General features: G+C 35.8%; 3 protein-coding genes across 3 annotated transcripts; 2 read left to right on the top strand and 1 right to left on the bottom strand.

Annotated features, from left to right (window-relative positions):
- The first annotated feature begins 1,221 nt into the window (after positions 1-1,221).
- On the top strand, positions 1,222-22,106 carry LOC132751638 (large ribosomal subunit protein mL40-like). The gene is made up of 5 exons (XM_060741838.1): positions 1,222-1,382; positions 11,450-11,506; positions 12,465-12,620; positions 13,567-13,765; positions 21,865-22,106. Exons 1-5 carry the CDS (start codon positions 1,339-1,341, stop codon positions 22,033-22,035), a joined length of 627 nt encoding a protein of 208 aa, XP_060597821.1. The 5' UTR covers positions 1,222-1,338; the 3' UTR covers positions 22,036-22,106.
- On the top strand, positions 1,799-2,864 carry LOC132751643 (uncharacterized). Its single transcript, XM_060741844.1, has 2 exons — positions 1,799-1,969; positions 2,296-2,864. Exons 1-2 carry the CDS (start codon positions 1,876-1,878, stop codon positions 2,559-2,561), a joined length of 360 nt encoding a protein of 119 aa, XP_060597827.1. The 5' UTR covers positions 1,799-1,875; the 3' UTR covers positions 2,562-2,864.
- Positions 3,088-4,528, bottom strand: LOC132751642 (uncharacterized). Its single transcript, XM_060741842.1, has one exon. It carries the CDS (start codon positions 4,049-4,051, stop codon positions 3,398-3,400), a length of 654 nt encoding a protein of 217 aa, XP_060597825.1. The 5' UTR covers positions 4,052-4,528; the 3' UTR covers positions 3,088-3,397.
- Positions 22,107-23,839: the final 1,733 nt, after the last annotated feature.

The following is a 23,839-nucleotide window of genomic DNA, read 5'->3' as shown; positions in this document are numbered from 1 at the left end:
CCAGTCTTATTACTGAAATATGACTGACTCCTCATTTTCTTTTTTGTTTTAATTCTTGATTATTAGGTTAAGTGTACGTATTATTTTATCCATAATAATATGTGCTTATAAGTCTTAATCTATTTTACGGCTTACATCAAAAATATTTTGCAGCGTCAATGGATTTTAGTTTTTTTACCATGTAAATTATATGAGAATGTTGCTGGATGTTTCTTGTGGCTTATACTAAGGACTTCAAATTTATCTGGATTAAATTCCATCGACCAATCAGTTTCTCAGTTTTCAAGACTGTTGAGATCTTTTTGGAGGGTTTGGGGGTTGATTTCAAAATCAAAATTCTATTTTATTTAGTTCCGCCCATTGTTTTCTCGTTTAGGGCAAAAGCATTCCTTTACTGGGGGACCATACGCCGCTTTTCATGGAATGGCACTACTGTGTCACATTGAAGGTTCCATGATAACCGCCGTATGAACACATCTGCGGATGTCTCTAAATTCAAAAGTTCACCATTTTCGTGTTAAATGTTGAATTCTGCTTAAGCCGGTGCTGGGGGCGTGGACGGTAACTTGCACTTTCCAGTACCGTCCATGAACAGGCTCAATCAAACCGAGCCTGCAACATTTTCAATTTTGTTGTGTTGGAATTTCTTTAGGGATTCTGTTTTACTCTATTTTAATTGTAAGATTTACTATTGTATCATCTGCAAATAGTCTTATCTTGCCCATAACACTATCAATGGAGATCATTTATGTGGGGGAAGTAACCATTTGCTGTAGGATAGTATTTAGAAGGTTTTTAAAAGAGCGACGTAAATGCTCTTGTGCCTACAGCTATCTGTTGTGGATTCATTTAACCAATTTATGCTTACCCAGGATCCAAACTAAGCTACTCCTGGGAATCTTGCCAAGAATTGACCAGAGTTGATTAACTTGGGGAATTCCTCATCGTTCTTATCAGGTTTGTAAAAGGAAAATATATATCTATATCTCTAACACCTTTATATATAAAGGGTTATCTTTGTCAAGAAAGCATTACTGTTTGATTTGAGGTGGGGGTTGTACCTTTTTCGTTCAATTGATTTGTTTTTCGCGAAACTCTAGTGGCAATGGTATGGTTTAGCTTTTTCTAAACCAATAATTATGATAATAGAATTAGAAAGTCTACGAAAAAATTATTTTTGTACACTTAAAATTTTTTTTTTAATATGCAAATTTTATTCAAAAGAGCCACAATAAATATTTTTTTGATTTAACTCTTTTTCAATTGTATGCATAGAGTTGATCCTTCGGATATAAAGAAAATTTATTTCGTTCAAAAAAAAAATTAAATAAACAAAAAATGACAATGGCATCGCTGTTATCAATCCGAAGATGTTTTCTTAGGTAACGGTTGCATTTTAAGTACTGTAAATATATTATTTGCTATATCAGGTGTAATGATAAAATACTGTTATCCTCGGAGAAAAAATCAAATGATTTTCTTTTCAACAATGTTTACCAGAATAAATGAATTTTATATCAATTTTGAGCGTATCCGAATTTATGGACACTTTCAAAAACTCGTTAAGGTAAAGGTGGCTGAAAGGTCGTCAGACACTGCAAAATCGATGAATCTCTGTATATTGTAGGGCCGAGTTGACCTTCTTGTCCTGAAGGGTTAAAAGCAAAAATGGAGATAACTTACCTCCATGCAATTTTGACGGAGACTTTATAAGCCGCTTTTTTAAACATTTTTTTTTTCGTCCGATGCGGCATTAACGTCATAATATAAAATTAGGTGTAACCGGCAATATCCGGTTAACGCCCCCTAGGGGAATATTTATTTATGAATTGATCTGGGTCATTGAGGCGCTTGAAAGTTAACGCATGCGTAATAATGTCGATTAGTAATAATAAATTAACTTACCGCTACGCGCGATTCTATCCAGTTTCCTGCCTGTATATGACACTTATACACAATATATTACAAGGTGAATAGTTTTTTTCCTATTCTCTCTGTCTTTCTACTATTTGTAGGCAAAATCCTACTGCTTGTAGTTTTAAAATATCCAAATTCATTGCTTATTTAGCAAACGCGTGTTGTCTATTTACACATCTTTATTTACATACAGTTAACATTTTGTCTACTGAAAATCGTCATCTGATGACGACCACCCTAAATAATTATTTTTAGTGTAGGGGTTTCTTGCCGTAGACCTGGACTTCCTAGGTTTTGTCTTTGATGGTACAAATCCCTTCGGACAACACACATTGTCTGTTTTATTCTGTTTGTTTATTTTCTTTTTCTTTTGTACAGCACCATGGCATGGGATGGTAGAAGGCCCGGAAGAAGGACTTTTGTACAATGGATCAGGCTCTACTATAGTGTCGTCCAAAGAAGTATCGGAAAATAACTCGCTCAGTAATGCAGCAGTTTCTGGCCTAATTCCTCGTTCAGACCGCGGTCTTTGGCCAGGTGGAATAAGGTCTTCGTATGAAGATGAGGATAATAAAAGGGGATTGTCTACAGAGCCCAAAGGTACAGATACAGCGGGTTCATCAACATCAACTGCTTCTACATGATCTTCCCCTGTAGAGCTTCTCTCATTGCTGCTCGCATCCTTCAATTCTGGCTGAAGGGTCCAATTACCTATGTTACTGACTACTGGACCAGGCCACGAATCGAAAAGTGGTGTGGTGTACTGATACTCAGGGGGCCCTGCCAGTGTGTACACTGACCTCAAGAGGTCAAAAAAGGCCTGGTACCTATGTCCTTTAACCTCTGACCTCCACATCACCTCGGCAAGATGCCCTTCCCATTGTGTGGCTTGTGTACCGGACATTCGACGGAAATATTCCTTGGCATGCTTCCAAGCACCCTCAATTCTATTGGTGTGGACACTTATAATTTCACCGGATTCAACGTTCTTGTACTCTTTCTTAAAGGCATATTTATGCAGAACTGTGAAATGCCGGTATCCCAATTGATTCAACTGACAATAAGCTGTCCAGCCGTCACTGTAGATTGTGGCTCCTTGTTCTACGTGTCGCTCAATAATGGGTATAAGCACTTCGTTTGAGCGGTGTTCAACTGGATACAATATGATGCTGTTGGAGCTTCTTTCGACCAAGCCAAACACCCATACCTGATAATTAAATCTAAATGTTATTAAATTGTTAAAATTGTTAAAGGAACAGCAAGGGTTTTAAAGAAAACTATTTTTAAAATTTCATTTCATTTATTTTGTATTGTAATTTCAATTTTAAATTATCAATTATTTACATATGTTATTTCTATTTTATATTTATATATTATATTTTTATAAATTATATTTAAATAAATAAATGAATAAATAAATATATATATATATATATTGCAGTAGACATTGGTAGATTTAAGATAGATACATCAATATTCATTACTTATAATATAAAATTATGTAATATAATAATATTACCTTCAATCCTTTGTTTGGATTGCCTTTGTGGTATTTCACCCTCCGACCAAACAAAGATTCATCTATTTCCACTTCCCCGTTGAACTTTCGTTGCTTGATGTTTCTGTGGAAATGCTCCTTAAACAGCTCTCTAATAAAGGAAGCCCAATCCACCGCAGTTGATTTGTAATTCACTCCAGCAAACAGGGAAGTTTGCCTCAAGGACAATCCATCGAGATAACATTTGATAAACATAAAAATGTCCTGAGTGCAAAGTTTGGAAGCTTCAAAGAAGGAGTATGTCCTAATGGCAAGCTCGTGGTTGCGGTTTCTACTGCAGCGCAATGAAGCCCCCGATATTCTCCCAGCCCGCTGACTTACTCTCATAGTTCCTGAACATGTACAAGAAGCACTATCAGCTTTTGTACAAGGAATTGTTCCAAGCATAAAGTGATTCTCAATTAGCCATTTATTCAGAGTGGAATCATCCTGGTTCATGAGGTTGAAAAAGTTCCATGGATTATCTAGATCACATATGTTTATTTCGTCCGGATTAATAATTCTTCTCCTGAAATTTCCGGCATTAGCTGTACCGGATGATGTAGAGGATGATGTAGAGCGCTCGTCGACGTCCATTGTGCAACGCTTCTGGTCACTTTATGAATTTAGCACGAGGTCGGATAACGCACGAAATTTTGCATGTGTAAAGCTGGTAAAATGCATTGGTCAAGTAATTTATGAGAGGTTTCCGAAGGGAACATAATTTAACGTATATTTATAATTTGTAAATGTGTTATTTTTATACCTGTGCATTAAACGTAAAACAAGGATACGCATTTTATTTTCAATATTGTTCATTCCGTAATAAAGCATTTTACATAGTGAATGTTATTACAACTAAAAGTACGGATATCGACATGATATATTGTCAAAAGGCAAATGCCCCGGGAGAGTTACCGACTACGTAAAACTATGGTAGGCAAACGTCCCGGGGAAGTTGCCTTTTTTATTCTAGATGTCATTCATTCCGTAAAATATCATTAAGACAGTTCCCCCAAAACATAACCAAGCCCCATTTTCTTAAGCATTGAAGCCCCCGAAGAAAACCCTCTTCCCGGGAAAAACTTCCCCTTAAGTAGCATGTATGTAATGTTTCCAAAATATTTCTCGCTATATATATACTCTGGTTATCTGCCCCGGGGCAGAAAACCAGAGTATATATAAAGCGACAGAAATATTTCATACACTATATTTAAATGCTATTGAAGGGGAAGTTCTCCCCGGGAAGAGGGTTTTCTTCGGGGGCTTCTATTTTTGAGAAAATGGGGCTTGGTTATGTTTTGGGGGGACTGTCTTAATGATGTTTTACGGAATGAACGTATACATATATGCTAGAAGGTAAATCTCCCGGGTGCTATTCCTACCATTATATCTGCATATAAGGAATCTTTCCCGGGTGAGTTGCCTTCTACGGTAAATGCGTTCAATCCGTAAAAAATAGTCATTAACACAGTTCCCCCAAAACATTGCCAAGCCCCATTTTCTTAAGCATTGAAGCCCCCGAAGAAAACCCTCTTCCCGGGAAAAACTTCCCCTTAAGTAGCATGTATGTAATGTTTCCAAAATATTTCTCGCTATATATATACTCTGGTTATCTGCCCCGGGGCAGAAAACCAGAGTATATATAAAGCGACAGAAATATTTCATACACTATATTTAAATGCTAATGAAGGGGAAGTTCTCCCCGGGAAGAGGGTTTTCTTCGGGGGCTTCTATTTTTGAGAAAATGGGGCTTGGTTATGTTTTGGGGGGACTGTCTTAATGATGTTTTACGGAATGAACGTATACATATATGCTAGAAGGTAAATCCCCCGGGTGTTATTCCTTCTATTATATCTGCATGTAAGGAATCTTTCCCGGGTGATTTGCCTTCTATGGTAAATGCGTTCATTCCGTAAAATTAAATTATTAAAACACTTTCCCAAAAATATTGCCAAACCCCATTTTCTTCACCAATGAATTCCCTTAAGAAAACCCTATTCCTGCGGAAAAGTTTCACTTTAGTAGCATGTATGTAATCTTTCATAAATATCTCTCGCTATATATATACTCTGGTTTTCTGCCCCGGGTGAGATAACCAGAGTATATATAACACAGCTATAATAATTCTGCATTTATAACATGACACTGAAGATTTATTTCTTTCAGAAAATGGACATTTGCATTCTTTCAGTTTAAGTTACTTACTTCCATTTAAAGAATTAACATATTTCAGTCACCAAAAAAATCACCCGGTTAAGAATCATTTTAACAAAGTTATAATTCGTGGATGTCATTTATCCCATATTGAACCTTATTATCATTTGTTTCATGTGTTATTACCATATATGGATAAACACATAAATAAGGTCCCACTAATTTCGTGAATCTCGTGATTGGTATTACCAAATAAAGTAAAGTGACACGTTGCAATAATGTCTAATAGAAATCGTGAAATTTATACTCAATGGACGGTTATTCAAGATATAGTTGGACCTGCTAATCTTTGGCCATATACTATAAGACGTCACTTCTGGACATTGAATTTAAGGCATTTTGAAAGAATAATGGTTTCTGCTTTTGTTTATGTTAATGGGTTAAATCCGGTTATATTTCTTGAGTGGGTTGATTTGATAGGTTTAGCACGTTACGGTCCTGCTTACAGGCATTTTCAAGCATTATTTACACTTTTTGAACGAGGTAACTACAGCCGAGGTTTGTACGCCTTCAACGTGGGAAACCGTAGATACGAATATCTTGACGGATCAGTCCGAAGATACATTCATCGCACTCTAAGAAATTAAAGGTAAATGCTTTCTACGGAATCATACGATAATTTACGAAAATACACGGAAATATAGTGTCCGTATTATATTTATAGATTTAGCAAGCGTCTAGGTGACCCAGATCAGATGTAAATGGGAAATGCCCCTAGGGGGCGTTAACCGGATATTGCCGTGTTACCTATGGCGCGGAAAGCTCTCATGAATTTAGCATAACATGTTTAGTGTACATGTAAATCAGAGTTTTCTTGCAAGCATTTTGTACCGTAAACGTTTCGTTTCGTTCAAAGCCTTGATAATGGCCGTGTTGTCACTCCGGTATGTACAGCTAAACTCTGGTATTTCCGATTACGGTAAAAACTCTCAAGTAAAACAAAACAAAACAAATAAATTGGTGGTGTTCAACCTATCATCGGAGCGCTCGGAATAATCCGAAAATCTCCAAACGTAAAGGTGGACCACTGCGCGTGCGTCGGCGTTTGGAAAATCCCGTCCGCCATTTTTGTCAATCCCTAATCCCAGTTGTTGTTTTAACGTTATTATTTAATGTGCTTATTTATCAAAAAGGATATGTTAAAGTTACTTTTTATATTTATAATCGTTACAATAGTTCTTATCAATGAAATGCATGTTTATTTTCTGATTTTGTACATTATTCTTTCACCGGAAATGTTATTTAGCATGCGTCTGCTAGCAATAGTCTGAATTATGTAGACGCTCATAAAAAGCGCTCTGATATCTATATTTAGCTCAAAAGGATTTCAAAATGGCGGCGCCCAGTTACTAAGGATTTTTTCACAGCTCATTAGGTATAGGATATATATTTTTTTGAAATTTTTATTTACTTTTAATTTGATTTCATTTCAATTGATACACATCATACATGTTATTTAAGAGTGCTACAGCCCTTGGGGGGCCTTCGGCCCGGCTCGGACTTTCCACGTTTAAACTGGAACGCTGAATACCTTATGCTAGCCAAAGCCTAAAATACGTAAAAAAAAATGTAAGGGTAATTGTCCGCTGGGAGAATTTTCCAGGTATGTTGGTGGTTTTACTCAAGGATCCATTTGTGCCTGAAATAAAGCAGAGTCAGAGGGTTACCTGAGGATTTCCTCCACCAGTAAAAGTAGAAAGTCACAATATGACCTATACTGACTACTGTGTTGGTGCGATTTAAAACACATTTAAAAGCGGTATGCCTAAAATACGTAAGTGAGATTTTTGAAGAAAGTAAGCGAAAGTGACTTTTAAAATTTGAATTGTACTGTTTTAATAGAATTTTACGGTGAATTTTCTGTTTGTAGACGTATATTAATATGAAATTAGGTGCTACCTATGGCGCGGAAAGCTCTTATGAATTATGATTTTAGCAGTGTGATCTTTCTTGAAGCCATTTTGTACCATAAACAAAACAAATAAATTGGTGGTGTTCAACCTATCATCGGAGCGCTCGGAATATTCCGAAAATCTTCAAACGTAAAGGGGGACCTCTGCGCATGCTTCAGCGTTAGGAAAATCCCGTCTGCCATTTGTTATTTGTTTGGGTCGTCAGACCAAATAAATAATGGTAGTGAAATTTCAGAGTCTAATGCTGTTAATTGCAAATGCCGAAAGTAGTCCACTTTTTTGAAGCGGTTACTTCCCTTTATATGTACACAAACGTGAAAAATTCAGGGGAGATCACTGCGTAAAGATGGTCAAAGACAGGCACATTAATTTTCAAGCAAAATAATTCCCGAATGGTCGAAGATTTCTAATATTGTTTTATTGTATTTTCTGATTGAAAATAAGTAAATACAAAGCGGAAATTCAATCTCTGACACAGAAGTTTACGACAAACCTAACAACAAGTAGTTCTCAAAACAGCTTAAAACTAGCGATTTAAAAGAAAGAAATATTTTTATTTTGTTACAAGTATCCAACAAATTACAACGCATTCAAAGTTTAAAAATAGCGTTGGCTTATAGAATTGTCAATAAATGCACAATCACAAATTACGCGGATGAATATGATTTTATCAATGAAAATACTATTTTTAGCGATGTCGATTACCGAATACTACACAAACCGAGTAGTGGAATATATAGATTCTACATGTCGGACTGTTTGGGCGAGAAGATTTTCGCTAAATTATTTACTTCAATTTTAAACAACAGGTTTATCCTGAACAAAATACCTCGAAATTAATAAGGAATTACAAACCCGAAATGCAATGGAAGTTCTAAATTTAGAATGACTTGATGTTATTCAGACAATGTTTGTATAACTTCTCCGTGGTGCAGGGGTAACGCGCTCGCTTAGTGAGTGAGAGGTCTGGAGTCGAGGAAACTTTTTTTTTTTAATTCCTTTTTAAGTGTCTTTGTTAATGAAGTAGCCATGATATGCAAGGATAAAGTGTGGCTGTCGTAAAAAATGAACATAAACGATTTTTTGATGCAACTCTAGTTATGCAGAATTCCTTATGTATCAAACTCCTGTGCCTTGCAAAATGAATTATAATACATAAAAACAAACTTATACAGGAAAATACATACAGATATACAGTACGATTTAGATTGCAATCAGAAAATACCACAGAACTTGCAGCCCTTTATGGTTTTCTTCAGGCCGTTCACATATAAATTCACCGTGGCTGAAGGGTTCTCGCGCTCGCTTAGGAAGCGAGAGGTCTGGTGTTCAAATCCCAGTAAAGGCAACTCATTTCTTTTTCAAATGGTTTAAGTCAAATAAACATTGGATTGAATATCAGTGTTGCAATTAGTCTTATAGCCAATTTACTACAATTAAAACGATGGAAAGCATTGGTGGCACTATACATATAATCTCACAACCTGTACCTTTATTACATTCTGAGACCCAAACAAATTCAGCGCCTTCTGTGCTTTGATTGTTAATCTCTAATCACAGTTATTTTTAATGTGCTAATTTATCAAAAAGGATATGTTAAAGTAACTTTTTATATTCATAATCGTTGCTATAATTCTTATTAATGAAATGCAGGTTTATTTTCTGATTTTGTACATCATTCTTTCACCAGAAGTTTACTTAGCATGCCTGCTAGCAATAGTCTGAATTATGTAGACACTCATTAAAAGCGCTCTGATATCTATATTTAGCTCAAAAGGATTTCAAAATGGCGGCGCCCAGTTAACTAAGGATTTTTTCACAGCTCATTAGGTATAGGATAAATTTTTTTTTTGAAATTTTCATTTAGTTTGAATTTGATTTCATTTGAACTGATATGCGTCATACATGTTATCTAAGAGCGCTACAAGGATTTTTTTTGGCTTATTTTATAGCCGTTATTGGGTTATATTCCCAATTGGTTACATTCCCAATTGAAAATAGTATATATTTTTCCCAATCCACAGGAAAAAATTCCCAATTGAAAGTTTAAAAAAAAAAATGAATGATTTGTTCTAAAATCTTTGAAAATAAGGGCTTCTTCACTGTAATAGTGCTTAAATGTTTGAAGATGCCATCCTAGACAATAAATGTTTGCATTCATTTATCCACTGCAAAATTTCTGTCATGCAATTTTATCCCAATTTTTAACAAAACATCGCTAAAATTCCCAATTCCATGGGTATTAAGCCTATTAAATGGGTATGGGTCATATTCCCAAAATCCTGGAAAAAATCCCTGCAATTGGAATTCTGCTCTTTGTTATAGTTTTCTTTTGGTTATCATGAAGCCTGTAAAAGCCTGACAATTCATTTTATTTACATTTCATGCAGAGTTTCCTCCCTTGGTTTGAAAAAAAAAACCAGACATGACCCATTCCCTTAGATGGTTTTTAATTTGCATTTCTTTGTTAAAAATAACAACCAAAATTAATACTGTTTGGACTAAATTTAAATATATTATTTATCATTAAAATATAATATGATTATCAGCTGAGATCATGCAGAGAAGATGTAAAAGTAAAACATATCTAAAATAACCTATTTAAGGCCTTAATATTCGGATATGCGCAGAACAGATTATTTTACATTCCATAACCAGGTCATGAAATAAGTTATTAAACTTTAAAAAAGGGCATGTACATGTAAGTAAATAAAGAACTGAATCAACAATATTTACCAAAGAGTGGTTTTGATATTATTTACTTCGAAATGGAAAGAGTGTGTGTGACTGAGACTGGATGACTTTTGAATCAATTCTGTTTAAACAAAAATAAAGCACTTTTCAACAGGAATAGATTTTGTCTGGTAAACTGATTGTCCATATATATGAAGGATCCCAGGAGGATTGCAAGAGAGGGTTCAGGGATTTGGTTTATATACTGTGTAGTAAATGTTGTGGAATTTGTATGGTTCAGTCAAAATCATGGACGACAGTGGTATATACTAGCTATGGTTTACACCAACGAGCACCAGAACATAAAAAGTTAAAAGGAATGATTTTCGGAGGTATTACAGAATCGCTGGATGAGTTGAAAACGACAAAATAGAAGATCGCTAAAATGAACATATTTGTTATTTTAATATTTCATGAAGGAAAACTTGAACAAAATTTGACATATGGTCGTCAACAAAAAGTAATCTAAATAATGCCCCTGCAGTCAATTAGTTTAAATAGACTTATATAGCAAAATACATATAAGTCTTGTAAAAATGCAATGCGAAGACTTAATATATTTTGCATGTAGCATAGCTTAGTGGACCTCAGTGCACAGTGGTCCACCACTGGTGTCACTTTATTTTTATAGAATTATAATATTATAGAAAAACACATTTGAGCCGTGTCACGACAAAACCAACATAATGGGTTTGCGACCAGCATGGATCCAGACCAGCCTGCGCATCCTCGCTGTTCGCTTACAGACCCTATAACAAGTAGAGAAACTAATAGCGAACAGCATGGATCCTGATCAGACTGCGCGGATGCGCAGGCTGGTCTGGATCCATGCTGGTCGCAAACGCACTATGTTGGTTTTGTCTTGACGCGGCTCATTCAATCTTTGTGTGGCTGCTACTACTGCCACCTTTTGTAAGCTGTTAAAATCGTTTATTTTCTTTATCTTTTTAGCTTGAAATTGTAACACAAAAAGATGAAATTAATGTGTTAAAAGACAGGTTTAATTTCATAGTGCAGTAATTTGTGTTTTCTTTTCAAGAAATATTTTATTTAGATTATTGACTTTAATTTTTTATTCAATATTTTATCCAAGATTAAAGTACATGACTGAATTTTGATTTTATTATTTTAGATTAGAGTTGAGCCCAATATCAAGCATGTGTGGTTTTCATACATCAAGTACAGTGCAGTAAGTAATTTTTTCACCACTGTTAATATTTATGGTGATGATTTAAAATCGTATGTCTTTAGATTCTTATTGATTTTAATGAAGTTGTTCCAGTTATAATGTCAACTGTATGAAAAATGTTATTCAATCTTACTTTTATTAAAAAGATACTTACATAGCATTTCAAAATTTGCAGATAATTAATTAGATCCCTAAATTTGTGACAGTGAGGGTAGACAAGTCACATTTGTTGATATTGAATATAAGTATAGTAAATTCTGTCATAATTGTAGGTCTAAGACCCACAAATATATAGCAATGATTCTGACTTGTTTATATCTGACTGCAGACTTTTAAAACTTCTAGTTATAGTTCTGTATGCATGTTCTTTCCACAACCATGGAATGCTTGCACTTGAAGGAGCATCTGTGGCCCAGTAGTTAAGGTTGTTTCATATGAGAAGAACTATCCAGTGGTGGTTCTACTAAGGTACTTGTCTGAAATAATGCAAAAGTGGACACCTGAGGTCCTCCTCAACCAGTAAAGCTGGAATGTCACCATATGACTTACAATGCTGTTGTGAAGTAAAACCCTACCAAATTCTTTGGAAATTTAACGTACACGCATTGCATAAGTGAAGGTCACTGTTCAACACTATTAACTGGTATTTTGATTGAATTATTTCCAATTTTCCATTTTAATGGTAGAAAATTCATGCTTGAGGATTTGCATGCTAAATCTGTCTGTCTAACCACAGAAAGTTCATATATTAAATTTCATGCTTTTCAAAATTGTAGGTGTCTAACTAAGACCCATAACTGAAGCAATTATTTAACATAAGTTATTTCTGTTTATTTAAGAAATAATTGCTGATATATACACTTGTTTTACTATCAAGCACTTGGAATAGTTGAGTGATTTGCAACTTAGCAGCTGTTGTGTAATGTACCCGGTACTGTATTTATCATATATTTATTAGGAAGGTAAAAGTCAATCTAACCCCACAAATGGCTGCCAAGAAGAAAAGAAAACTAGACAAGATATTGAGTAGGCACGAGCGGTTTGGTGGGCGTATTTTAAAACCTATAGACGAAAAAGAAGTTTCAGTGCACTTAAAAAGAGACATTAGAGCTGGGTATGTATGAAAGAATATAAAATGTTTTCTTTATTATCAAAATAAAATCTAGTTAAAATAATAAGGTGAAGTAATAATATTATATGAATATATATTTTAGCTCATCAGAGCAGAGTGTAAACAAGGTAAGCTATTTTGATCTCTTGCTGACTGTTTGTCAGGCCACTCTCTTTTTAATTCAACAACAGTTTATTAATATTTTGATAGATACTTATGAAAATCTCATGGTAAAACCTGTTAAACTAATTTCAGAAATGTTTGTTGATTGGCCATTTATCAAGGGTGTTCAAATGATTTGAATCTCTGAAAAACAAGTTATTAGGCAGATGCATACTATCTTATATGCATGTATTTATATACTAGAAAAAATACCCCAAAATTATCTTAGTTAAGTACTAGTGTGTTATTAAGAGGTTGATGTGGTTTGATACAAACATAGAATGGATTTTATGGTGACTGCCTACCAACTTTTTTGCCAAGTTGTGTACATCAGTAAAAAAAAAAACACTAAAAACATGGTCAGTAGGGGTTGAGTTTGTGTTTCTATACTACAAACGCTCAGCCATCTGTCGACCGTGCAGTGCATGCTTTCCTGACCTGTAATTATGTAAACTGGTGTTAATACATGAATGTACATAGAGAAAACTGTATCAAATCATCTTGTAAACTCTGGGTAGCACAGGACCATATTAGCCCTCTTCTTTTATGTAATTATTAACAGTTTTAGTAAAGTGAATTTTACCATCTGGACTGTATTAATATTTACCTAAAACACGCATTTGAATTTCTTTTTAGTAGTCCTGAAATCTGAATGGAACAGATATTTGACAAGGAAATTTAATGAGATATTTGTTAATAGTTTAAAGGGACGTTTAAAAGTTAATATTTTATTTATAAGAAATACTACTGTCTAGGTGATTGTTTTCAAAGTGTTGTTTATTTGTAGCACCAGAACACGTGAGAAAGTTGTATACTCATCTGAGGAGCTTGAAGCCCAAATTCTTTTGATGAAAGACTGGACAAGATATAGGATGAAGTTTCATAACATGGAAATGAAGGCATGTTTTAAAATGAAAGCAGCAGAACAAAAGGCATTAGATAAACTAAGGGAAGAGTCTGAAGAACTTTATCAACAGGCTATTCAGGTAATGATAAAGACATATACCAAATACAAGGTATACTGGTAATGATATATATCCAATATATGACGAACTGTACAAGAAGGCTATTTAGGTAATGATCAACCCAACACATGAGGAATTATATGAGCATGCTATTACGTTTATTATAAACTCAATACACGAGAAACTGTATCAGCAGGCTATAAAGGTAACAATAAAACTGATACATGAGGAACTGTATCATGCTGGCTATTAGGGTTATAATAAACTCAAAACATGAGAAACTGTATCAGCAGGCTATAAAGGTAACAATAAAACTGATACATGAGGAACTGTATCATGCTGGCTATTAGGGTTATAATTATCTCAATACATGAGAAACTGTATCATGCTGGCTATTAGGGTGATAATTATCTCAATACATGAGGAACTGTATCAACAAGGTGACCTTCAGTTGGTTAAGTTATTGAATTTGTTTAAATTGGTCGTAACTAATTGTTATCAGTTAATTAATTTGATTCATACTTTGACAAAAAACATCATAACAAACCTGATGTTACCCATTATTCAAACATTAATTTAGTTATCTACATGAAACTTGTAATACTTTTATTACTTGCCTATTATAGCAAAGTGCAGTTGTTAGACAAGTTAGACAAGGGGCATTATTCTGAAAGCAATATGTTTGGAGTTATGCCCCTTTTTGGTATGTGATTGTAAAAAAAACTAATCATCTGTGTCATTTACAATGTATATGTATTTATCTTTATTATACCACAACAAACTTTGTACTATATAGCCTTATGTGACGTCACATGGTGCTATTTTGAAATGAATATCACCAAGTCAGTAATTTTTGCAATATTCCCCAGGGGCAAGTAACCTATATAGATTTAATAAAACTTAATGTTCTAGTTCTCTCCCCTGTCAGCTTTGCTCTGCATGATTAAAATGGATGAATGGCTCTCAGAGTAATAATGCATAGCAGTGAAAAAAAACATTAAAATGTTGGTTTGGTATGATAAAAAAAATTAGCATACAAAATGTATTTATATTTAAACATATTTCGTCAATGATACATTCTTGTAAATATGCCATTAGTCTGTATTGCCCTCCACAGTGAAATTCTTAATTAACCTTGATATGAAGCTAGAAATAGATACATGTATAACATTTCCTTAAAATTCTATTAATAGCTTCTATTCTTTATTGATTGGTGCAACAATGGTGCATTGCAGTGACCGTCAGTCAACAAGTACAGTGGTACAAAACCCTTGTACTGTGAGATTTTTTGAAAAATTTGATCATATTATAGGATTATTACATTTCAACCATTTCAAGCACCTTTTAAATGTACAAACAGCCAAGTGTTTGTCGTTTGATAAGAGTGTTAAACTATTACCATTTTAAACATATAAGTGTTTTTCTGATTAAAAGCTTTTAATTTAAATGTTAACATTCAATGTTTCTTGTTAATGTTGAATATATTGCAATTTGCATGTTCAATATATATATACTATTGTATCTACCTTAAACAAGAGCCACAGCCAATTGGGGGCCTCACTCGACTTTTTTCTTATTTCTCAAGTCAAAACTCATTGGAGGAAGAAACTTGTAGTACTTAAGAATATTCCTAGAAAACAATTTTTTTTTTAAATTATGATTCAAATTTCATATTTGATCTTGATGGTCAAGGTCATTCAAAGGTCAGAGTCTAAATGGATTAATTATGCCCCCTTTTGAAAAAAAGGGGGTATATTGCTTTGCACTTGTCGGTCCGTCGGTCCGTCGGTCCGTAGACCAAATGGTTTCCGAGTGATAACTAAAGAACCCTTAGGCCTAGGAACTTCAAACTTGGTATGGTGATTGGTCATGACAAGTAGATGACCCCTATTGATTTTGGGGTCAAGGGGTCAAAGGTCAAGGTCACATTGACCTTGTAAGCAAAAACGGTTTCCGATCAATAACTAAAGAACCTTAAGGCCTAGGAACTTCAAACTTGGTATGGTGATTTGTCATGATCAGTAGATGACCCCTATTGATTTTGGGGTCAAGGGGTCAAAGGTCAAGGTCACATTGACCTTGTAAGCAAAAACGGTTTCCGATCAATAACTAAAGAACCTTAAGGCCTAGGAACTTCAAACTTGGTATGGTGATTTGTCATGATCAGTAGATGACCCCTATTGATTTTGGGGTCAAGGGGTCAAAGGTCAAGGTCACATTGACCTTGTAAGCAAAAACGGTTTCCGATCAATAACTAAAGAACCTTAAGGCCTAGGAACTTCAAACTTGGTATGGTGATTTGTCATGATCAGTAGATGACCCCTATTGATTTTGGGTCAAGGGGTCAAAGGTCAAGGTCACATTGACCTTGTAAGCAAAAACGGTTTCCGATCAATAAGTAAAGAACCTTAAGGCCTAGAAACTTCAAACTTGGTATGGTGATTGGTCATGATCAGTAGATGACCCCTAACGATTTTGGGGTCAAGGGGTCAAAGGTCAAGGTCACATTGACCTCTTGGGTAAAAACGGTTTCCGATCAATAACAAAAGAACCCTTAGGCCTAGGAACTTCAAACTTGGTATGGTGATTGGTTATGACCAGCAGATGACCCCTTTTGATTTTGGGGTTAAGTGGTCAAAGGTCAAGGTCACATTGACCTTGTAGGTAAAAAAGGTTTCCGATCAATAACGAAAGAACCCTTAGGCCTAGGGACTTCAAACTTGATATGGTGATTGGTCATGATCAGTAGATGACCCCCATTGATTTTGGAGTTAAGGGGTCAAAGGTCAAGGTCACATTGACCTTGTAGGTAAAAACGGTTTCCGATCAATAACGAAAGAACCCTTAGGCCTAGGGACTACAAACTTGATATGGTGATTGGTCATGATCAGTTGATGACCCCTATTGATTTTGGGGTCAAGGGGTCAAAGGTCAAGGTCACATTGACCTCTAAGGTAAAAACAGTTTCGGATCAATAACTAAAGAACCCTTAGGCCTAGGAACTTCAAACTTGGTATGGTGATTGGTCATGATCAGTAGATGACCCCTATTGATTTTGGGGTCAAGGGGTCAAAGGTCAAGGTCACATTGACCTCTTAGGTAAAAGCAGTTTCCGATCAATAACTAAAGAACCCTTAGGCCTAGGAACTTCAAACTTGGTATGGTGATTGGTCATGACCAGCAGATGACCCCTACTGATTTTGGGGTTAAGGGGTCAAAGGGAAAGGTCACATTGACCTTGTAGGTAAAAATGCTTTCCGATCAATAACTTAAGAACCCTTAGGCCTAGAAACATCAAACTTGGTATGGTGATTGGTCATGACCAGCAGATTACCTATTGTTTTTAGGGTCAAGGGGTCAAAGGTCATGTAACATTGACCTTGTAGGTAAAAACGGTTTCCGATCAATTAACTAAAAACGCTTAGGCCTAGGAACTTCAAACTTTGTATGATGATTGGTGGTGACCAGCAGATGACCCCTATTGAGTTTTGGGTCAAGGGGTCAAAGGTCAAGGTCACATCGACCTTGTAAGTAAAAACGGTTTCTGATCAATGACTAAAGAACACTTCGGCCTAGGAACTTCAAACTTGGCATAGTGATTGGTCATGATCAGCAGATGACCCCTATTGATTTTGGGGTCAAAGGTCAAGGTCACATTGACCTTGTATGTTAAAACGGTTTCGGATCAATAATAAAAGAACCCTTAGGCCTAGGAACTTCAAACTTGGCATGGTGATTAGTCATGACCAGCAAATGACCCCTATTGATTTTGGGGTCAAGGGGTCAAAGGTCAAGGTCACATTGACCTTGTAAGTAAAAACGGTTTCTGATCAATTAAGTAAAAACGCTTAGGCCTCGGAACTTCAAACTTTGTATGATGATTTGTCTTGACCAGCAGATGACCCCTATTGAGTTTTGGGTCAAGGGGTCAAAGGTCAAGGTCATGACCAGTAGATACTTGATAACCCTTATTAATTGTTTGATCACTGGGTCAGAAGTCATGCATAATTACCTTATCACATGAATAATTGGCTGCTGATAGGGGGCATACATGTTTTACAAACATATCTTGTTTTTACAGTTTTTGCATAAAAATACTTTCATCCTAGAGTGAATCAAAACCATAATAAAAAAAGTTATAGACAATTTTAGCAAATTTTATATGATGGTAAAGGTCAATTGCAGAACAAAGTCATATTAGAATAAGTCTGTTTTGTCATATCTGTTCTTTTGTCTAAATTTAAATCTAATTTGTAACCGCCTCCGTGGTCGAGGGGTTAGAGTCGATGACTTCTAATCCAGTTACTTTTCTGGCATGGGTTCATTCCCCGGGAGATGCTTTGGTAGTTTAGCGCGGAGGAAGGTAGTCTAGTACTGGTGTAACTCTCCAGGAACGATGGTTAGGAAACTACCCACCTAAATGACTGAAATACTGTTAGAAAAAGGCGTAAAATGAAACAAACAAACAAACAAACAAAATCTAATTTGTAAATAAATGACAAACTTGTGACAATACAGCTAATTTAAATAGCGTGACCTTGATGGTGAAGGTTGGATAAAGGTCAAGGTCATATTTGAATTATTCGATACACGGATTTTCATGAGGGTTCTTTTTCTTTTTCAATCTAAACTAAACTCAATAATTTGACCCTAAAAGTCACGGTCATTTATAGGTCAAAGTCATATTTGAATTATTTAATGCCACAATTTTTTTTTAACTGTTTCCCCCCCCCCCCCAAATATAGATCAAATCCATAAATAAACAAGATATGTTTGTAAAACATGTATGCCCCCTATCAGCAGCCAATTAGTCATGTGATAAGGTTATTATGCATGACGTCTGACCCAGTGATCAAACAATTAATAAGGGTTATATAGTATCTACTGGTCATAACCTTGACCTTTGACCCCTTGACCCAAAACTCAATAGGGGTCATCTGCTGGTCACGACCAATCATCATACAAAGTTTGAAGTTCCTAGGCCTAGGCGTTTTTAGTAAATTGATCAGAAACCGTTTTTACCTACAAGGTCAATGTGACCTTGACCTTTGACCCCTTGACCCCAAAATCAATAGGGGTCATCTGCTGGTCATGACCAATCACCATGCCAAGTTTGAAGTTCTTAGGCCTAAGGGTTCTCTTATTATTGATCGGAAACCGTTTTAACATACAAGGTCAATGTGACCTTGACCTTTGACCCCAAAATCAATAGGGGTCATCTGCTGGTCATGACCAATCACCATGCCAAGTTTGAAGTTTCTAGGCCGAAGCGTTCTTTAGTTATTGATCAGAAACCGTTTTTACTTACAAGGTCATTGTGACCTTGACCTTTGACCCCTTGATCCAAAATCAATAGGAGTAATCTGCTGGTCATGACAAATCACCATACCAAGTTTGAAGTTCCTAGGCCTAAGCGTTCTTGAGTTATTGATCAGAAACCGTTTTTTACTTAAAAGGTCAATGTGACCTTGACCTTTGACCCCAAAATCAATAGGGGTCATCTGCTGGTCATGACCAATCACCATGCCAAGTTTGAAGTTTCTAGGCCGAAGCGTTCTTTAGTTATTGATCAGAAACCGTTTTTACTTACAAGGTCATTGTGACCTTGACCTTTGACCCCTTAATCCCAAAATCAATAGGAGAAATCTGCTGGTCATGACAAATCACCATACCAAGTTTGAAGTTCCTAGGCCTAAGCGTTCTTGAGTTATTGATCAGAAACCGTTTTTACTTAAAAGGTCAATGTGACCTTGACCTTTGACCCCTTCACCTAAAACTCAATAGGGGTCATCTGCTGGTCATGACCAATCATCACACAAAGTTTGAAGTTCCTAGGCCTAAGCGTTTTAGTTAATTGATCGGAAACCGTTTTTACCTACAAGGTCAATGTGACCTTGACCTTTGACCCCTTGACCCCAAAATCAATAGGTCATCTGCTGGTCATGACCAATCACCATACCAAGTTTGAAGTTCCTAGGCATAAGGGTTCTTAAGTTATTGATCCGAAAGCATTTTTACCTACAAGGTCAATGTGACCTTGACCTTTGACCCCTAGACCCCAAAATCAATAGGGGTCATCTACTGATCATGACCAATCACCATCTCAAGTTTGAAGTCCCTAGGCCTAAGGGTTCTTTCATTATTGATCGGAAACCGTTTTTACCTACAAGGTCAATGTGACCTTGACCTTTGACCCCTTAACGCCAAAATCAATAGGGGTCATCTGATTGGTCATAACCAATCACCATACCAAGTTTGAAGTTCCTAGGCCTAAGGGTTCTTTTGTTATTGATCAGAAACCGTTTTTAATTAAAAGGTCAATGTGACCTTGACCTTTGACCCCTTGACCCCAAAATCTATACGGTTCATCTACTGATCATGACCAATCACCATACCAAGTTTGAAGTTCCTAGGCCTTAAGGTTCTTTAGTTATTGATCGGAAACGGTTTTTACCTACAAGGTCAATGTGACCTTGACCTTTGACCCCTTGACCCCAAAATCAATAGGGGTCATCTACTGATCATGACCAATCACCATATCAAGTTTAATGTTCCTAAGCCTTAAGGTTCTTTAGGTATTGATCGGAAACCGTTTTTACCTACAAGGTCAATGTGACCTTGACCTTTGACCCCTTGACCCCAAAAATCAATAGGGGTCATCTACTGATCATGACCAATCACCATACCAAGTTTGAAGTTCCTAGGCCTTAAGGTTCTTTAGTTATTGATCGGAAACCGTTTTTGCTTTTAAGGTCAATGTGACCTTGACCTTTGACCCCTTGACTCCAAAATCAATAGGGGTCATCTACTGGTCATGACTAATCACCATACCAAGTTTGAAGTTCCTAGGCCTTAAGGTTCTTTAGTTATTGATCGGAAACTGTTTTTGCTTTCAAGGTCAATGTGACCTTGACCTTTGACCCCTTGACCCCAAAATCAATAGGGGTCATCTACTGGTCATGACTAATCACCATACCAAGTTTGAAGTTCCTAGGCCTTAAGGTTCTTTAGTTATTGATCGGAAACTGTTTGTGCTTTAAAGGTCAATGTGACCTTGACCTTTGACCCCTTGACTCCAAAATCAATAGGGGTCATCTACTGGTCATGACCAATCACCATACCAAGTTTGAAGTTCCTAAGCCTTAAGGTTCTTTAGTTATTGATCGGAAACCGTTTTTTGCTTTCAAGGTCAATGTGACCTTGACCTTTGACCCCTTGACCCCAAAATCAATAGGGGTCATCTACTGGTCATGACCAATCACCATACCAAGTTTGAAGTTCCTAGGCCTTAAGGTTCTTTAGTTATTGATCGGAAACCGTTTTTGCTTTCAAGGTCAATGTGACCTTGACCTTTGACCCCTTGACCCCAAAATCAATAGGGGTCATCTACTGGTCATGACCAATCACCATACCAAGTTTGAAGTTCCTAGGCCTAAGGGTTCTTTAGTTATCACTCGGAAACCATTTGGTCTACGGACCGACGGACCGACAAGTGCAAAGCAATATACCCCCTTTTTTTCAAAATGGGGGCATAATAAATAGATAAGAAAGATAAGTCAATTGTAGAACAATTCATTAGAGACTTGCAAGTGTAGATTTCAAAGGCTGATGGGATGAAAATGTAAAAATAAGCTGTTGAAAAAAGTTTGTTGAAATGGGTGGGTATCAGGTTACTATCAAAAATAATTATCAGGCAAGTGTTATTGGGCAGTTTCCATGGCAGTGGCATGATAAATACCATATATTGCAAAACAAGTAATTGGATATTGTTTCTTGGTTCCTAGTTACAGCTACATGTATGGCTGTTTTTCCTTAAGTCGTGGGTTTTCCTTGAGTCATGGGTGGGTTAAAATCGTAAATGACTTTTTGTATGGTTAAAAATGTATTTGAGAAGTTCATATTTCTTATAATTTGTTGTTAAAAAGTTGTAAATACTGTAATAATCGAATCATTTGGCCATTTGTAGGGTTTGTTTACATTTTTTGACAACAACAACCTACTGGTTTCCGGTGTTTGGAACAGATCTACGCTTTAACAGTAAGCTGAAGAGACCATTTAAAGGCACAATTGCGTCACAATTGTACTATATATATACATTATTTTTTTTTCATTTGTTTCAGTGTGATGATAAGCTGTTACCATATACATTTAAAGGTCCTCTCAACACACCGCCAAAAACTGACTATGATGCTGCGGATGGACATTATATTGATAGAACTAACTATTTTACCGTTGATACTGGATTATTTTATGATGAAAGTCTTTTTAAGTCATCTCGGAAAAAGAGATAATAGAAATAACATTACAGTGTCATTATGGTATTTAAATATATTTCGATTAAACTGTGAAATATAAATGTTAATTTTGGTTTTTTCATTTTTATATACTAAAATCAATTTTGGATGTACATGTACAATGTTATACCCCTGGTCATCAGTACTTTCCCCAGTCGGTTAGCAACTTTATGTCTGCTAAGGTATGGAAGTTGCTTGGCAGAAATGTTAAATATAATGAGGTTATATAGAAATCATAAGTTTTGGTTTCCTTGGATCCAGGTCAAAACCAGATTTGAATTAAGATTAAAAGTCAAGGTTACCATGGCCTTGACCACTAAAAGCTTGTCTGACCAATTACAAATCACACTTTTGGCCTATAGAACTAAGATTTGGTATTGAGGTTGGTATGCTCTTCAATTTTGGAGGATAATGAAATATAATTATAAAAATGACTAGTAGATGATCACTTGAACACTAAAAACTTGATTTTCTTCAAATTTGGCTCAAATGCTCGGTTTAATAAGGTCATGTTTAGAAGCTATGTCACTGCTGTGCAAGCACAATGTCATACTTGAAGGTCAAATGTCGGACAATTTTGTGTCTGCTCTCTATAATTCCTATACCTTTTTAAAGGATTTATTCAAATTAGGCTCAAAGTTTTAGCTTAACAAGGCAATGCACAGAACCCATACCGCTGCTGATTTAGCTCAAAGTTTGCTCAAATATTTACCATATCAAGATTATGTGCTGAACCTTTTAAGTTGCTGTTACGGCTAAATTAGCCCTTGTTTAAATATCAGTCAAATTTTGCCTGCATTTAATCATGTGCCTAAGAGATGGTGGGGTATTGGTCATTTCTCTGGAAGCAGCCACAGAATGGGTTCTGCACATAATGTTGATGTGAACATATTAGCCAAGTTTAAACAAGGTATCAAAATATGTGGTGTGTTACCATGTCATGCATTTGTGATAGTCTTTTCGTAACTGACCTATAGTTACCCCCTTGCCCCCCCCCCCCCCCCCCCACCATTGAGAAAGAGTCGACAATTATATAAATAATACACATGATTATGTTGAGATATGTGACAGAAGGGTCCCTGTTTCACAACTATTTCAACTGACATCACTGGAACCATTGTTTGAGATTTGATGAAATTCGGTATGGTTACTCCTTGCATCAAGCCCATCAAATCTTTCAAACTAATACCATTTCATACAGAACTCAAGTTGCCATTATATATCGTATGACAAAAGAGTTTCACATTTAAATATTGTACCGCAAACATTTCTACAATAGCAAATGTATAGGTAAATATGCGCAAACATTTTACTCCACCAGTAAAGCTGTTAAATATATATAGTCATATGACTTAAATATTGAGAAAAACGCAAGATACTCGGAGTCAAATAAATTGTGTGTAGACAGACCAAAGGTCTTTTCTAAACAGTTCATGTGAAATGTTTGTTTTTAAATCTAGACAGATAGCATGATTGATAAGGTTGGGTTTTTACCCTGCTTCTCACTGGACAATACATATGGCATAATTAAACGCATACGAAAAAATTGGTGGCATTCTATATGTAAACATGGCATATTAAATGATGGAGTGCAAATTTATCTGAGAGTAATTCTCGTGACTGTAACAGTATATCATTAGATAAAATCACGGGATCAATGCATGTGTCATAAATTTTAAATGGGTCACTGGAGGAAGACAAATTCAACAATCGCAGGCAGCATGGGACTTGAAATATTTAAATGTTACTTCCCACCGGCACTTATATCAGTGTTTAGTACTATTTACAGCTGTCCGGTGTG

Source organism: Ruditapes philippinarum, unplaced genomic scaffold (assembly GCF_026571515.1).
Source record: "Ruditapes philippinarum isolate M1 unplaced genomic scaffold, ASM2657151v2 ctg3617_1_1_1_1, whole genome shotgun sequence".
NCBI classification, from domain to species: Eukaryota; Metazoa; Mollusca; class Bivalvia; order Venerida; family Veneridae; genus Ruditapes; species Ruditapes philippinarum.
The sequence above is the reverse complement of the archived record's forward strand: the minus strand, read 5'-3'. Positions and strand labels throughout refer to the sequence as shown.